Raw genomic sequence first — 18,275 nt, 5'->3', positions numbered from 1 at the left:
ACATTTTTTATTAGGTCATTAAATTATCAATTTTGTGTTCAATTAATCATTAGACTTGAAAAAAATACCTAACAAGTCTTAAAGTCATAAGTCTTTGAATTGAAATTTTAAGTTATATATATATTTTAAGAATATTTTACAATTTGATAAAAATATGCACTTGAAAGATAGATTTATCCATAATATCAAAATTTTCATCGACATGGTGATATTTTCATTGATATCACGTTTTCATGGATTCAATATCGACACGAGGGATGAATTGATATTTCAATTATATTGTAAAAAAATCCACGAAACATAATAATTAAGCAAAAAAATATTATTAATGTAAATATAATATCAATAGTAGACATGTTAACTTGTTTAATAATCATAAAATGTTTATTTATTTATTTAAATTTATTCTTTGAATTTTTCGTTTTTATAATTTTTTCAGAAATATCCATCAAAAACGGAATTTTATCATATTTCTATCAAAATTTCCGTAAAATTAAAGCTTCCATATTTCCATCCACATCGGTATTTTAAACATTGGATTTACCCAAATTTCTCTATATAATTAACCAAAAAAGCTTCCAAATATCTAGTAAAAAAGTCGTATTTATAATCAATTGAATAACTTTTAAATTAGTGAACCAATAATAAACAACTTTGTTATTTAAAGCACTCTTTTAAAAAGTTGAAATATACAAAATCATTTAAATGAAAAAAATTACTTTGAGAAAAAAGTGCTTAAACTTAAGCTGTATAGTTTTTATTATAAATATAAATAGATCTACATTGCTTAGTATCTAAAAATTATGTGTCATTATTCATGTTGTTCATGTGCCTTGTAGTTATTCATATTTGGTGTCCATGTAAGACCACATCCTATTGGTCACTTTGCTTATAAATAATGACATTTGGTAGATTTTAAAATCACACACATTGATGAGAAATCCACTTTAAATTTTCACAATTTTAATTATTTTATTTTATTATTATATTTATTTCTTTATATATTTATATATTATATTTTCTCCAAATCTGTTGTGTTTCTCAATTTCACAATAGTTTTTAAATTAATTCACTAAAGTACTTCTTATTTATTAGGATGAGAAAAAAAGGAAACACTTTTAGTTATCTAAAATAACTCAAGAAGCTATACACAACAAATTTGAAATTATTTAATGTTTTTAAACAAAATTCTAAAAGAAAATTGATTTTATTTATTTATGGTATGTTAGAAACCTTTGATTTTGGGAGATTTCAATTTGTAATAGATTTTAAATGAATTCCATTATTGGGTACGGTAGGAAACAGAATGATTTTAAAACTCGCAGTGATTTCAAATCCTTACTTAAAAGCCTTTCCTGATAGAATGTTCGGATTTTGTAGGATTTCTACCACAAATTTTTTTCTTTGTTATTTACTTTTCACTAATGGTTTAAACCTACAAAAATGCAAATCATGGTGAGAAACGTAGCTTTATTTTTAGAACTTGGCTAAGAATTCAACCATTGTAGTTAACAAAGATGCAAATCATGGTAAAAAATGTGGACGAAATAAGCTTAATTTTAGAAAACAAAAACAAAAAATTAAATGGTTACCAAATGGGGCCTTAATTAATATTGTCAAATTCTAATTTTCAATGAACACATCGTAGTTAAAAGTCTATATTAGTAAATTATTAACTTTTTTCTCTTTTCCGGTTACCATTCAAACACAAAAATTTAAATATATCCATTTCAAATATTTCTTGTTCGAAATAAAATAATGAACTTAAAATCATTTTTCAAATTTCAAATCATAGAATTTAAGATCATTTTGAATTTTATTTTAACTTTTTAAAAATATACGAAATAGTCATAAATTTAGAATTAGAAAATAAAAAATAAAAGAGATAATATATAAAACAATTAGTTGAACATAGTATACCAAAAAAATCCTTACTTGAATTTTGCTTGCGTGTAAAGTTTGTCGAGAACTTGTTCAAAAAGAGAAAACAAAAAAATGTTGATAGTCGATGCCTTTCCCATAATATAAATCCAAACTAATTAATTAACACGTATTAAGCTACAAATTAACCCAAAATTTCATAAATTACAAACCTTAAAATACACATATTCTTCTTTTTATTTGTGTAGCTTCTACTAATAATCAAGAGTTCTTTTTTTTGAAGGTTTATCAGTATTACAAATTTTCCTAATTAAAGAGCAGACGTAATGAACAATGGCTTCTGATTTTCAACTCCAATGGGCTGTCCTTTCTTCAACAAAGCATCAAGTTCTTCCACAAATCTTTCCATAGCTGGAGCAGGCAAACATAGAGGCACCAAAATTCCTCTCTCTCCCTTCTTGTTCTTGAATGGTATATAAAAGCTCGCCACGCCCGGGATCGCTCCAACGCCTCCTTTCGCCGGTCCTCCGTACGCAGCCTTCCCCCACCCGAAGTCCACATCCTCGAACCCCGCTCTCGTCACGTCTGACACAAGGTACGACCTCACCACAGTGAAATGAGGGCGCCCTTTCATCACCATAAGATCCGCCACAGACTTCATGTACTCCTCTGTCACGTCGGCCTTAGCCTTTCGGACTAATTCCAAAGCATACCCAAGTGGGTTTTGACAAAGCTTCCCTGCAGTTGTGAGCGCCACTGGAAAAGCAAACGCGTTGCCGTAATATCCCGTGGGCAATGGCGGGTTGAACTTGGTGCGGGAGTTGACGATGCAGAGTACTCGTACTTCCTCTTCGGGATCGGGTTGGAGAGATATAGTGCGGAAGCGCCAGAGGCAAGCAGTGAGGACCTCGAAGGAGGAGCATTGGCGGAGGTGGCTAGGTAAGGCGTTACGAATAGCGGAGATCTCGGATGGGCCGAAGAAAAAGGACCGATGTGCCATGTCATCGAGCGGGATGATGGTGCCTTTAGTGTCAGCAACTTCATCATACTCGCGATGATGACATGTAACTTTTGGTGGATCCCTTGCATTTAAGAGAGCCCTTTGCCATACTGGAAGAATCGACGGAGCAGTTGCGCCACGAGCCATCTCACCAACAGCCATCATGAATTGAACAAGACCAGCAGCATCACTCATGGTATGGTTCAAACGAAGAGCAAAGATAAAACCACCACACTTAAGCCTCGTCACCTGGATGAGCAATAACGGGCAGTCGAGAACTCCACTAGAGTTGGGAACATCAAAAAGAAGCTCTTCCAAACAAGGAAACGGAGGCTGAAGCGCATCACCAAACTCTTCCAAACTCACATCTGCATCCGCTTCAATAAACAAAACGCCTTCACCCGTACACTCAACAAACAGCTTCCTTCCAGGCCCTTCCCTTAGCCGACCGGCAAACGGATAGTAAAACACCAACGTCTTCGCAATGGCATCCTTAATAACCTGAGCCGGGTCGGTCCCGGCCATGCGGGGATCATGACGGTAGAATTGAATAACCGGAATTTGGAAGCGAAGGCCTTCTTGGTCATCAATATCAGAAAGTTGCTTGAACTCATGAGGAGTAGGCTTAGCAGGAGCAACCAGTTGAGGTTGGGACCTTTGAACATGAAACACAAGAGAAGAAGCCATGGGGATCGAATTAAAAGAGAGAATATGCTATAATTGGGTTTGATTTGTGAGAGTGAGTGTGAGAGTAAAAATGGTGAGGAATTTATAGAGGGAAAGAAATGGGAAATTAAGGGAGGAGGGTACCAGAAATTGTGGTGGGAGTTTCTTGTCAAATTCCAACAAACTTTCTGGTTTGAAGACAACACTTTCTTTGGTTTTTCCATGTGGGGTGTGTGGCCCATTTATATTCACACTTCTCTCTAACAACAATTTAGGAAATAATTTAGTAGTTGAGAAGGGTCACTTTCAGACTAGGGCAATATCATGGGTAGTTCATTAATTAATATGGTCAACGTCTTATATGTAAACGTATCATTAGAAATTTCATTGGTATTTCTAATCTAATTCAAAGAAATTTTGTTATGGAGTTCAATTTGAATATTCATTAGTAATTGCTATCATCATCATCATCATTTTGATAATAATTTTGTTTTTGATGTGAATTTCAAAAGTTGGTACTTATTTCTATACAATATATATACATATATAGAGGATAAATTTTTGACTTGCCCTAAGAACACATTTGTATTCTAAGCAAAATTTCATAAACAAAATCAAGCTTTTTAAAAATTAAGAAGCTGTTTGATAGTCAGTTTGTATTTTGCTTTTTTGTTTTTAAAAAATGAGTCTATTTGTTTTGTGTTTTCTATTTTTTCAATTTTAAAAATGTTTTAAAGGCCCCTTTTGGTAATCATTTGTTTTTATTTTTGAAAATCAAACTTATTTCTTTCACATTTTTGCAATGATTTGCATCTTTGTTAAGTATAATAGTTGAATTCTTAGTTAAATGTCAAAAACAAAAATAACTTTTTGAAAACTATTTTTTTTAGTTCTCAAAATTTGGCTTTGTTTTTAAAATATTGGTGAAAAGAAGGAAGAATTTTGGAGGTGGAAGTAATGCCCATAGACTTAATTTTAAAAATAAAAACTAAGAACAAAATAGTTATTGAATGAGGCCTAAAATGTTCAAAAATTGCAAAAGAAAGAAAAATCGTTTTCAAAATGTTTTTTGTTTTTGGAAATTGCCCTTGTTTGAATTTCAATAAGGAAAAAACATTGATGCAGCACGGGCTGCACCTATCTATGGCTGCACCTATCTATGGTGTAGCTCCTGCTACACCCAAATAAAAACATCCATGTTGTAATTTTTTTAAAAAGAATTAATTGTTTTTTGTGGGTAGAAAGATGAGGAGCATATTATTTAGGTCCAGCTAAGTATTGCTCTTTCAATAAAAGTGATGCTTAGATCTTTTGGTGTAGTCCAGCGGTCGAGACATGTTATTGTCAATCACCCATGTCTGTGTTCGAGATTAAAACCCTTCGCATTCCTTTCCCTTTTATTTCTCTTCCATTTTAGTACGAAGATTTACATTTTTTAATATGAACTTGAATGCTAAATATTGTTCAAAATATTGTTATTTTTTACACTTCATTTTTACTCAATTTTTTTATTTGAACATGAATATCTTGAGGTTTAAAAGAAATAATTTCAAAATTGAAAGTTAAAGGGGTGGGAAAATATGAATAAAAATATTATTTATATAAAAAAAACACATGAGAGAACATGTATTTTTTTTTTAATAAAGGACAACCTTGGTTCGAATCTCAGAGCTTGCACATTCTTTTTCATTTGATTATGACAGTTACACTTCTTTTTCTAATAAAATTGAATGGTAAATGATGTTGACAATAATTTATTGTTTAACACTACATTTTTAATCCTTTTTTTATTTTAATGAGAATATCTTCACGTTTGTTTTTAAAGAAATAATTTTAGAATATAAAGTTAAAATAGTTGAAAAATATAAATAATATTATTATTTAAAAAAATGGAAAACAACACCTCTTCGCGAGAGAACATGTTTTTTTTGGTAAAGAACGACACAACCTTGATTGAAAGATATGTTTTTCTTCAAATGAGGTAACTATTTGAATGATTACAAATAGTATATAAATATATGGTTTTTTTCACAAAAACATAAAGAATGGTTTCTCTAAATGTCATCTCCTCAATTCATATCTTTCTATATATAACTACTCATGGCTAAACTGTTGTGCATTTATAGGCTAGTAATTTATATTATTTTGGGAGACAATTGTTCGGACACTTTGAACACTGTTGTGGGTGAATTTAGACCAGAAAAAATATACCAAAAAAAGATAAGTGAAGATAAATACAAGATAATGTGCACTTAATTCAAATAAGTCAAGTGCTAACTAATTAATTAGCTTATCATATCTAATCTTCATTTATTAAGATTAGGAAATATCCATCTCATCCTTATTATAAGAGAAAAATGTATACTTTATCTCATTCCTCCTATAAATACATAATTATAACTCTCCATATGAGGTTACAAAAACTAGAACTTGATATGGGTTCTAGATCTTATTCTAGAACTTAAACTTCTGACTTTTTCTCTATTCTACAATTCTGATTTCTAACTTTAGTATCAGAGTTATTTTTCTTTGTTTTGCAGGTTATCTCTTCCCCAAATCACAAATCTACTATTGATGTCACGTGAAGGTTAGGTATGTTTTTCCTTTGCTAAAATTTGGTATCAACAGCTGGGACCGTTTGTGGAGATGAAAGTGCTTTCCCTTTCTATTCCAAAATTATGAAATCAAGGCCACTTGAACTTGTTTGCAATTTAGCTTAAGGAAAAAGTCATGTGGTAAAAGACATCGGGAATTTCACATCCATAAAGTCATAAACCAAAGAAAAGAGAGATTCCAAAGGAAAAAAAAAGTATCTTATGGTAAAAGACATCGGATAATGTAACCCATTGTTAAGAACCAACAAAAAAGGAAATCTTACACGCTAGAACAAACAAGATCATGACATATATGCAAAATACTGAGGGCTTAGATTGGAAGAAAAAATAAAGCGCCTTTTAACCTTGAAGATTTTTATCAGAATACGAAATTCCAAATAAGTTTTATTTCAAACTTGAAATTTTCCTGACCCTACATTGAAAATTATTAGCGAATTTGTTTAAATCTCATCCTATTAATTGTTAACTAAAATATACATAGCTATTTTGTTATAATCTTCTTTTTTTTTTTTTTTTTTTTTTTTAATCTTTGTAAAATTGTGTGCTCTAAGAAAATAGTATTGTAAAATTGAGTTCCAAATGTCCAACTTATAACAATTAAAAAAACTAAACCATGGATTTCAATTTAGAAGAGGGGCTAATGTTGTGGCCGTGAATTTAGACTGACGAAATAGGTAAAAAATCAAGGAAAATAAGTGAAGGTAATTATAAGATAATATGGACTTAATTCAAATAGGTCAAGTGCTAGCTAATTCAGTTATCTTATCATATCTAATCCTAATTGATTAGAATTAGGAAAGATCCATTTCATCCTTATCATAAGAGGAAAAGGTGAACTCTATCTCATTCTCCATATAAATACGTAATTATAACTTCATGTGAGGGAGCTTAATCTGGAATCTAGATCTTAGTTGAAAACTAAAAATTCCGATTTTTCTTCATTCTACAATTATGATCTCTAACTTTGGCTCTAGAGTTATTTTTCTTTGTTTCGTAGGTCATCTCTTCTTATAAATTTACTGTTGCTGTCATGTGAAGGTTTGGTGCGTTTTTTCTTGTCCAAAATTTGGCATGATCGTTAAGCACCATAGATAACAAAAAAAGTTGGTAACAAGTCTCCCTTTAAATGATTATATTATTCTCTTCTTGATTATTCTTTCCTTCGTATTTTTGGTTGTACTTGTGATCCTCTTCTTAGACGTTATAATCAAATAAATTTCAATATTGTGCTACACAGTGGCTACCAAGGATATTTGTGCTATGATCCATCCAAAGCAAAATTCTATATTTCCAAACATATTGTCCTTGATGAACATGTTATTCCTTTTGTTCAAACCTCTTCCTCACATCTTTCTAATTCTCCTACTCCCCCACAATCCATTATTCCTAATATAATTTCTTATTTTTGCCACTAATATTGTTGTTCATAATCCTGATTCTTCACCAAACTAACATTCTATAACTACTGAACCATTACCATATCTCAACCTTCTACCATACTCTACTACTTCTTGACATAGTGATTGTTTACCACAAACTTCGAATTATACGGTTGAAAAATGCAATAGAATAACTTGTTACTCAATATACGGACGTTAAACAGAAAGTACTGACAAAAATACCAACAACAAGTAAACAAGTAAAGAAACGCAACAATTGGCAACCCAGTTTGATGATAAACGCCTACATCTGGGGGGCAAAGTGCCCAGGAAAAATAATCCACTAATATTAAAAAGTTAAGCAGTTTACAACATGGTATTTATCTGTAGTATACCAACTACTACAGTGGCTCACATAGAGCTTAACTCACAGATCACCTAGGCTCCCCTTAGATGTGAGACTCCCTTTCAACTGAACTTAGGCTCCACTTTGACACCCGAAAGTGTGTGAGACTCCTCTCAATTTGATTATCTTCCTCTTGGATCAGTGAACTCCCTTAACTGAAAAATCTTAGATTTTCCTAAGATAGAGAACTTCTTCTCGGAAGTTGAGTATTAGTAATCCCTTAAGACTGAGAATCCCTTCTCTGTCAGTGATGGCTTAGACTCCCCCTAAGATTGTGAAACTCTTCTAAGTATTGCGTTCAACAAAGGAAGAACATGCACAATGGAATAGTGAGCAAACGAGCAAGAACACAATGTAGAATAGTTTGGCTAAAGTACAGAAAATGTCTTGCTCAATTAAACAAATGCGACAACTCTAAAATGATTTCAAAACTCACTTTAAATGATTGAATCCAATCATTATTTCTTACAAATAATAAAAGGCTGCACTTCAAAAAAGGAACAAATAGGACTAAATATCATAGACAAATATTTCCTGTAACAACCCGACCCCCAGGACAAAAGTTAGGCCATTACTAAAATACATGCATGCATGACATTTAAAATGACACTCCTTTATGTTGAATTAAATGCTAAATAGACAAGGAAGTTCAAAAGTTCTTTATTAAATGCAAACGTTAAAAACAAGAATAGGGTACCCATAAATCATAAAGGTAAATATTTAAATATGAAAAAAAAAAAAACAATTCTTACTAATAAGTTTCAAACGCCAAAACTAACATTAAGAGAAATATGAAAAGAACTCTAAATCTCATGATGCGGAAGCGTAAAAAAAACTAGTCCCAGTGGCTCGATCATGAATTCCTCTTATCCATCGCTAGTGCATCACTACCCTTACCTGAAACAACAACATGAGAAAGAATGAGTATAAAATACTCAGTAAGTAACCCCACTATTGGGGCTAAGCTGGGCATCTATGTCCTCTAGATACCCACCTCTGGCACATATACACATGAAACAAGAAGGAGACAGAGTTAAATATGCCCACTACCTCTGGTGAATCCCGAAGGAGACACAAATTGGTGAATCCCGAAGGAAACACAAACTGGTGAGTCCCGAAGGAAATACAGACTGGTGAATCCCGAAGGAGACACAAAATCTAAAGGGCATCTAACTAATCAGTAAGGACATTCACACAGTCTTGACATCAAAATCACCATCGTACGAATCTATGACATACATGTAATCCTCAATACCATGGCTCTACCACATACACATATACCTCAACAGTATGGTTCTACAACATACATGTATACCTTAACATCATAGTTCTACAACATGCATGTATAACTCACATCAACAGATTGGATATAATCATATGGAAACACATACCATCTCATACTAGCATTCAAGTGTCTATGTGCATATTTAAATAATTCAGACCTCGTGCCAGAACATGCTTTGATTCAGATCATACTAACATTTTACCATAACATACACTTATCATGCTAGCATACAACTAAAGCCTGGCCCGTGGGCAGTTCCAGTAGTAAGATTACTTACCTTAATCGAAATTCCACAGATAAAATTAGACAACCAAACGATGACAGCGATTTGAAGTAACGACCCTAACATACGAATACAACCATTAAATTTCAGTTAAAAAATAATCGCGAAATCTCAGATTCAAATCCAAAATACCCAAAAGGTTACCCAAAGAACTTGATCAACAACCACTCCCAAGATTTTGACTCCAAAATCTCCTTCTAACAGATTTTAAATCCCAATGGACGACGACTTGGAACCTTAAAGATACAAGAGTTAAGTCAAACTTAATTTAGTAATTAAAGCGTGCCCATAAACCAACAATAAGGACCATAACTCTTACCAAAACTCTTGTCGAACGATCTCGAATCCACTGGACAGTCGCTGTTGTAATTTCCCAAGCTCAAATCTAAAATCAAAATACTGCGACTAATTTAATCTTTATTCCAACTTAGCGGGCATCCAAAATCTTTCAAGAAATCCAACAACAAAATAGATCTTACCAAAATCTAAGAGTCCGACGAAGACCCACGCAACAGAAGATAAGCAGCGCGACGATGGACGGTGGAGAAACCAGTTGGAGGCGGCAGCAACTCAAGCTGCTAGGAGAGGGCGACGGTGTGCGGTGGTCAGGAGGCTGGAGCTGTGGCGGCGTGGGCGACTCAGACCGGCTGGGCGAGATCGGCACGATCGATGGTGGAGAAACTGTCTAGAGGCGGCAACGACTCAAGCTACTGGGAGACGGCGACGGTGTGCGGTGGTCAGAAGGCTGGAGCGGCATCGTCGTGGGCGACTCAGACTCTGTCTCTTATACACATCTAGATGTGTATAAGAGACAGCTCCCAGGTAGCTTCCCTGAACTGGTAATTCTGCCACAGGACTTTCACAAAAGCAATTTCTCGGCGGCGCAATGTTTTTTCCTCTCTAGCAAGAATCTCTATGGGCTTCTCCTCGTAGCTCAAGTTGTCATTCAACTGTAAGGGCTCGTAGTCAACTACATGGGACGGGTCTGTCACATACTTCCTTAGCATCGAAACATGGAAGACATTATGAACTGAAGACAGTGCTGGGGGAAAAGCCAAACGATAAGCTACGAGGCCAACTCGTTCCCTGTCTCTTATACACATCTAGATGTGTATAAGAGACAGGCCTTCATTTCATCCTCTTGCTCCCAGGTAGCTTCCCTGAACTGGTAATTCTGCCACAGGACTTTCACAAAAGCAATTTCTCGGCGGCGCAATGTTTTTGCCTCTCTAGCAAGAATCTCTATGGGCTTCTCCTCGTAGCTCAAGTTGTCATTCAACTGTAAGGGCTCGTAGTCAACTACATGGGACGGGTCTGTTACATACTTCCTTAGCATCGAAACATGGAAGACATTATGAACTGAAGACAGTGCTGGGGGAAAAGCCAAACGGTAAACTACAGGGCCAACTCGTTCTAGGACCTTGAAAGGTCCAATGAATCTCAGACTCAACTTTCCCTTCCTGCCAAACCTCAGGATACCTTTCATGGGTACCACTTTTAAGAACACTTTCACACCAGTCTCAAATTGCAGGTCCTTAAGTCTTACATCGACATAACTCTTCTGTCTGCTCTATGTTGTTTGTGTACGAGCCCTGATCTTCTGTATCACCTCATTTGTGGTTTGCACCAATTCAGGTCCTAACAATTTCCTCTCTCCTACCTCATCCCAACACACAGGGGACTTGCAACTCTTCCCATATAAGCCCTCAAAGGGTGACATCCCAATAGTGAACTGGTAGCTATTATTATAAGAAAACTCCATTAAATGCAAGTGAGCATCCCAGCTTCCTGAAAACTCTATGGCACAAGCACGCAACATGTCTTCCAGTATCTGGTTCAATCTCTCTGTCTGCCCATCAGTCTAAGGGTGGAAAGCTGTACTGAAGTCTAACCAGGTCCCCAAAGCTGCCTAGAGACTTTTCTAGAAGTTAGACGTGAAACGAGGGTCTCTGTCTGACACGATGGACACGGGCACTCCATGCAATCTTACCACATTCTTCATGTATATTTGTGCCCACTTATTCACTGAAAAGGTGGGCTTTCCAGGTATGAAATGTGCTAACTTCGTAAGTCTGTCTACAACGACCCATATCACAGTGAAACCTTTGACTGTCCGAGGCAACCCCATGATGAAGTCCATAGATACATGCTCTCACTTCCATTATAGCACACTTAATGGTTGTAACAAGCCTGCTGACTTCTGCCTCGGGGCTTTCACCTGCTGGCACACCAAGAACTTACTGACGAACTCTGCAACCTCTCTTTTCATATCATTCCACCAGTAGTAACATTTCAGGTCCCGATACATCTTGGTGCTACCAGGGTGAATAAAAAACAAGGAACTATGAGCCTCTAACAACAACTTATCTTTAATGTCACTAATTGCTGACACGCATAGAAGCCCTTAATAAAGGAGGCCACCTTCTACTGAAACTGAGAATTCACAATCTTGCCCTGACTCCACCCTACGAACTCTCTCTTCCAGATAAGGGTCGTCTCGCTGCGCATCAATAATCTTCTGCATTAGACTCGGTCGCACCGACAACTGTGCTGACTGTGCCGTGACCCTTCCCATAGCCACTGCAATCTCTACCCCCTCCAGTTCCCTTCACAAGTGAGTCTGTCTAGTAATAAAGGCTACTGAATGGGCCACCTTTCTGCTTAAAGCATCTGCCACTATATTTACTTTTTCGAGTGGTATAAAATTTCACAGTCATAATCCTTCACCAGTTCCAACCACCTTCTTTGCCTCATGTTTAACTCTTTCTGAGTGATAAAGTACTTCAAACTCTTGTGGTCGGTGAAGATCTGTATCTTCTCTCCATATAAGTAATGTCTCCAGATCTTGAGAGCAAAAACTACTGCTGCTAAATCCAAGTCATGCATGGGATAATTCTGTTCATGTTTCTTTAACTGACGTGAAGCATAAGCAACTACTCTACCCTGCTGCATCAATACACATCCCAAACCCTTCTTGGACACATCACTGTAAATGACAAAAACCACCTGATCCATCCGGTACTGTAAGAACTGGGGCTAAAACCAGCCTCTGCTTGAGGTTCTGGAAATTTTTTTCACAAGCCTCATTCCAAACAAATGTTGCTCCCTTTCAAGTCAACTGAGTTAATGGGGCGACTATGCGAGAGAAGTATTTTACAAATCGTCTAAGTAGCCTTCTAACCCCAGAAAACTGCACACCTTACTGACTGTGGTTGGACGAGCCCAACTGGTAACTGCCTCAACCTTTGTAGGATCCACAGAGGCACCTTCCTTCGATACTACATGCCCTAGGAAAGACACCTACTTCAACCAAAATTCACATTCAGAAAACTTAGCATATAGCTTATTAGCCCTCAACGTCTCCAAAACTTTCCGCAAATGCTCCTCATGCTCGGCTTCTATCTTGGAATAAATCAAGATGTCATCAATAAAAATAATCACGAAGGTGTTAAGGACTTCCTTGAACACCCTATTCATCAAATCCATGAACACTGCTGGTGCATTTGTTAGACCGAACGACATCACTATGAACTCATAATGTCCATACCTCGAACGAAAAGCTGTCTTGGGTATGTCACTATCCTTTATTTTTAGCTGGTGGTATCCTGATCGGAGATCAATCTTAGAGAATACCGTAGCTCCCTACAACTGGTTAAACAAATCATTGATCTTGGGAAGGGGATACTTGTTCTTGACGGTCACCTTGTTCAACTCTCTGTAATCAATGCACAGATGTAACAATCCATCATTCTTTTTCACAAACTAAATAGGTGCACCCCATGGTGACACGCTAGGGCGTATGAAACCCTTGTCCAACAACTCCTACAATTGGACCTTCAGTTCCTTCAACTCTGCCGGGGCCATCCTGTATGGAGCCTTCGAAATAGGGGTTGTTCCTGGCTTCAATTTAATGACAAAATCTATCTCCCGCTGCGGGTGTAGTCCGGGAAGATCTTCTGGAAAAACATCTGAAAAATCTCTCACTATTGGCTCTGAAGTCTAGGTGACTTCATTCTCTTTAGTGTCTACCACACTGGCCATAAAGCCCCAGGCTCCTTGGTCAAATAGTCTACTGGCCTTCAATGCGGATATCACTTTGGGTAGGACTACGGTCCCAACCCCTTTAAACTTAAAACTGGCTCCTTAGGAGGGTTAAAGATGACCTTCTTATGGGAGCAATCTATGCTGGAATGATTAGCAGCTAACCAATCCATGCCCAATATAACATCAAAATCGCACATGTCTAAAATTATCAGGGTTACATCTAATGCGCGATTGGCTACCTCTACCTGACATGGTTTTATCTTTTCTGTAGCTAACATGATCTCTTCTGATGGAGTGGAAATGGACAATGCAAATGGCAAAGGTTCTGAGTCTAACATGGCAGGCCTCACAAATACAGCAGATATAAATGAGTGCGAAGAGCTAGAGTCAAATAAAACAAGAGCATGGTGTCCCAAAATGGGAAGTGTACCTGTCACCATGGTGCTTGACTTTTCGGACTCCACGTCGAGTGGTGGAAAATACCCTCCCCTACTGTTGTTGGCGGCTCGGGCCTCCCTGGAATGAACTTACGGGCTGGCCTCTGTGCTCAGGCGCATTCCTCCTCGGGCTTCTATCTGACATATGCCCCTTTTGGCCACATCGGAAACAAATCCCAGAGCCGGCTAGACAACGTCCTTAGTGTTGCTTACCACAAGTGGTACATATCGGCCTGTTCTCCCTGTCAGTTACAGCCTGGGAACCCTATTGTCCCTACTGACGTGGAACATTCACTATGTTCTGGCTCCTTTGCTGATGTTCAGGAGCCCTATGTTCGGCCTTCCTTTTCTGCTTTGTGGAGGTCCCAATCCTGAGCGACCTCCTGTATTCCTCTCCCACCTGGGAGTCGGCATCAATCCTCATGGCAGCCCGTAATGCCGCAGCATATGTCTTGAGATCCAAGGCATGCACCATCCCTCGCAGTCTGCTCCTCAGGCCCTGATAAATCTCTCAGTTCTTGCTGCCTGGGTGGCTACTAGTTCAGGAATAAAGCGAGACAGCTTATCGAATTCCTGCTCATATTCATCCACCAACATAACCCCCTGCCTCAAGTTCAAGAATTCTGCCTGTTTATTGTATCGGGTGTTGGCTGAAAAGTACTTCTCATAAAAGTGTTCCTTGAACTTCTCCCAGGTTGCAAGTTCACCACTAGTATCAATCATCTTTTCTGCTGAACGCCACCAGATTTCCACGTTACCAGTCAGCATGAAGACTGCGCATTTAAGCTTGTGCTCTTGCGGGCACCTCATAAAACGGAATATTGTCTCAATAGATGACAGCCACATCTCTGCATTGATGGGGTCCCCTAACGATCCATCAAAGGGGCGAGGGTCATACTTCCGGAAGTCTCTCAACGATCCATCTTTGAGTTAATGGGTCTGTTGTAACGGCTCGAGTGGCACCGATTCCTTCTGAGCCTGGGTCTGGGCGGGCTGTCCTGCCATCATGCTACGGATTAGTTCCTGCAGCTTTCCTATTAAAGCGGTTGCAACAGCTTCACTAATTTTGGCTTCCATTTCCTTTTCATCAACTTGGGTCATAGGTGGAATTGGAGCTGTCAGAGCAGTCTGGCTACTTTCAGCTATCTCTGCTTGCTTTTCTTCTCTAACTGTCTTTCTTGTTCTAGGTTTAGGTTCCATGTTCTATCATAAATTCGTATGTTAACTAACTATTTCTGGGTCTTTCTCAAACATAATGCATTTAAAACACTACATTACTGTTCTCATATATGCAATGAAACTTTCATTAGTAGAACGTACCTGGCGATGACGAGGAATCCGTTATTGGGCCACAGGGACTATCTAGACTTACATAGTAAGTTAGTCTATAGAACCCAAAACATGGGCTTTGATACCTACTGTCACGACCCGACCCCGTAGGATTTAAGTTAGGCCGTTACTAAAATACATGCATGCATGACATTTAAAACGATACTCCTTTATGTTGAAATAAATGCTAAATAGATAAGGAAGTTCAAAAGTTCTTTATTAAATGTAAACGTTAAAAACAAAAATAAGTTACCCATAAATCATAAAGGTAAATAAATAAGTATGAAAAAAAAAAATTCTTACTAACAAGTTTCAAACGTCAAAACTAACATTAAGAGAAACATGAAAAGAACTCTAAATCTCATGATGTGGAAGCATAAAAAAAATTAGTCCCAGTGGCTTGATCATGAATTCCTCTTGTCCATCACTGGTGCATCTCTACCCTTACCTGAAACAACAACATGAGAAAGAATGAGTATAAAATATTCAGTAAGTAACCCCACTACTGGAGTCAGGCTGAGCATCTATGTCCTCTAGATACCCACCTCTAACACATATACACATGAAATAAGAAGGAGACTGAGTCCTATCCTACTGTAGTTAAGTATGCCCACTACCTCTGGTGAATCCCGAAGGAGACACAAACTGGTGAATCCCGAAGGAAACACAGACTGGTGAATCCCGAAGGAGACACAAACTGGTAAATCCCAAGGGAGACATAAAATCTAATGGACATCTAACTAATCAGTAAGGACATTCACATAGTCTCAACATCAAAATCACCACCGTACGAATCTATGACATACATGTAATCCTCAATACCATGGCTCTACCACATACACATATACCTCAATAGCATGGTTTTACAATATACATGTATACCTTAACATCATAGTTCTAGAGCATACATGTATACCTCACATCAGCAGATCAGATACAATCATATGGAAACACATACTATCTCATACTAGCATTCAAGTGTCTATGTGCATATTTAAATAACAATAATAATAATAATAACAATAATAACAATAATAACAATAATAAGAATAATAATAATAACAATAATAATAACAATAATAATAACAATAATAATAACAATAAGAATAACAATAAGAATAATAAGAATAAGAAAAATAAGAATAAGAATAATAACAAGAATAATAATAACAAGAATAATAACAAGAAGAATAATAACAATAATAATAATAACAATAATAATAATAACAACAATAATAACAATAATAACAATAAGAACAATAAGAACAATAAGAACAATAACAACAATAACAACAATAACAACAAGAAGAACAATAACAACAAGAAGAACAAGAATAACAATAACAACAAGAAGAACAATAACAATAACAACAAGAATAACAAGAATAACAATAACAACAAGAAGAACAATAACAATAACAACAAGAAGAACAAGAATAACAATAACAACAAGAAGAACAAGAATAACAATAACAATAACAACAAGAAGAACAACAACAACAATAACAACAACAATAACAACAAGAACAACAAGAACAACAAGAACAACAAGAAGAACAAGAAGAACAAGAACAACAAGAACAACAACAACAACAACAACAACAACAACAACAACAACAACAACAACAACAACAACAACAACAACAACAACAACAACAACAANCAACAACAACAACAACAACAACAACAACAACAACAACAACAACAACAACAACAACAACAACAACAACAACAACAACAACAACAACAACAACAATAAAAAGGAAATAGTATAATTACATTTAAATCATTTCCTTAATCTACTTTATACTATTTATTTCCTTTCCTTTTCAAAAGAAAATTAATTCCTTCCATTAAATTTCAAATTGAATTTCAAAAATTGAATAATTTTTACGCCAACACTTAAATTCCCGTACTTATACTTGAAGTCCAAAATTCCAAAAATGCCCTCCAACTAATGACAATTACTGAATTTTTAAATAATAAAGTTACTGAAATTACACTATTATTAAATAAAATGTGCATGGTGTTATATTCTTTCCCCTTTCAAAGAACTTTCATCCTCGAAATTTCATCCTTGAAAAAGCTCCGGGTATTAGGCCTTCATCTCATCCTCTCGCTCCCAGGTAGCTTCCCTGAACTGGTGATTCTGCCACAGGACTTTCACAAAAGCAATTTTTTGGCGGCGCAATGTTTTTACCTCTCTGGTGAGGATCTCTATGGGCTTCTCCTCGTAGCTCAAGTTGTCATTCAACTGTATGGGCTCGTAGTCAACTACATGGGATGGGTTTGTCACATACTTCCTTAGCATCGAAACATGGAAGACATTATGAACTGAAGACAGTGCTGGGGGCAAAGCTAAACGGTAAGCTACAGGGCCAACTCGTTCTAGGACCTCGAAAGGTCCAATAAATCTCGGACTCAACTTTCCCTTCCTGCCAAATCAGATTTGTGTGAAGGACACCAATTATAAATTCCAATCCTATACAAAAGAGCATATTTAACACTTAAGGCAGCTATAGATATTTAAGCCTTACGTGGCCAAGTGGAACAAGCTCCCCCAGTTAACTCAAACACCAAATCTCTTAAAGAAGGACATTGTTTTCTCACATTTTCAGGCACATTATGTCAAAGAAATTGGTTGATCACAACAATAGAGAAAGCAAAAGTATGTTGCCTAATGTGTACCTTTTGAAAATCTGGACTAGTTGATTATGCAAATTCTGAGAGAATATTTACAATGAATTCACGAACCAGGTGAGGATAGTAGGGCCCCAAGTTCAATTTTTTTTTCAAGACTAACAATTTGAATCAATTCCATAAGCTCATCGCATTCTTGAGTATGATTAGATAATTATTTTTCATCCACAATATTTCGTCTTACAACATACTTCTATAGGCGTGGACTTTATTCAGTGTGAAAAGAGACCCCATCCAAAGGCATAGAAAG

General features: G+C 36.4%; 1 protein-coding gene and 1 long non-coding RNA gene across 3 annotated transcripts; both read right to left on the bottom strand.

The window, feature by feature from the left end:
* Positions 1-1,996: 1,996 nt before the first annotated feature.
* LOC120088300 (benzyl alcohol O-benzoyltransferase) lies at positions 1,997-3,634 on the bottom strand. Its single transcript, XM_039045501.1, has one exon. It carries the CDS (start codon positions 3,566-3,568, stop codon positions 2,192-2,194), a length of 1,377 nt encoding a protein of 458 aa, XP_038901429.1. The 5' UTR covers positions 3,569-3,634; the 3' UTR covers positions 1,997-2,191.
* A 4,168-nt stretch (positions 3,635-7,802) lies between these two features.
* Positions 7,803-10,289, bottom strand: LOC120088301. Of its 2 annotated transcripts, none has more exons than XR_005484893.1 (6): positions 9,995-10,289; positions 9,835-9,900; positions 9,660-9,751; positions 9,510-9,574; positions 8,700-8,844; positions 7,803-8,213 (listed from the first exon to the last, which is right to left on the bottom strand). It is a non-coding gene; the product is annotated as an uncharacterized LOC120088301 (long non-coding RNA). The 2 variants fall into 2 exon arrangements; XR_005484892.1 differs by having other exon boundaries at positions 8,727-8,844.
* Positions 10,290-18,275: the final 7,986 nt, after the last annotated feature.

Source organism: Benincasa hispida, chromosome 10 (assembly GCF_009727055.1).
Source record: "Benincasa hispida cultivar B227 chromosome 10, ASM972705v1, whole genome shotgun sequence".
NCBI classification, from domain to species: Eukaryota; Viridiplantae; Streptophyta; class Magnoliopsida; order Cucurbitales; family Cucurbitaceae; genus Benincasa; species Benincasa hispida.
This window is presented reverse-complemented; position numbering and strand designations above follow the sequence as displayed.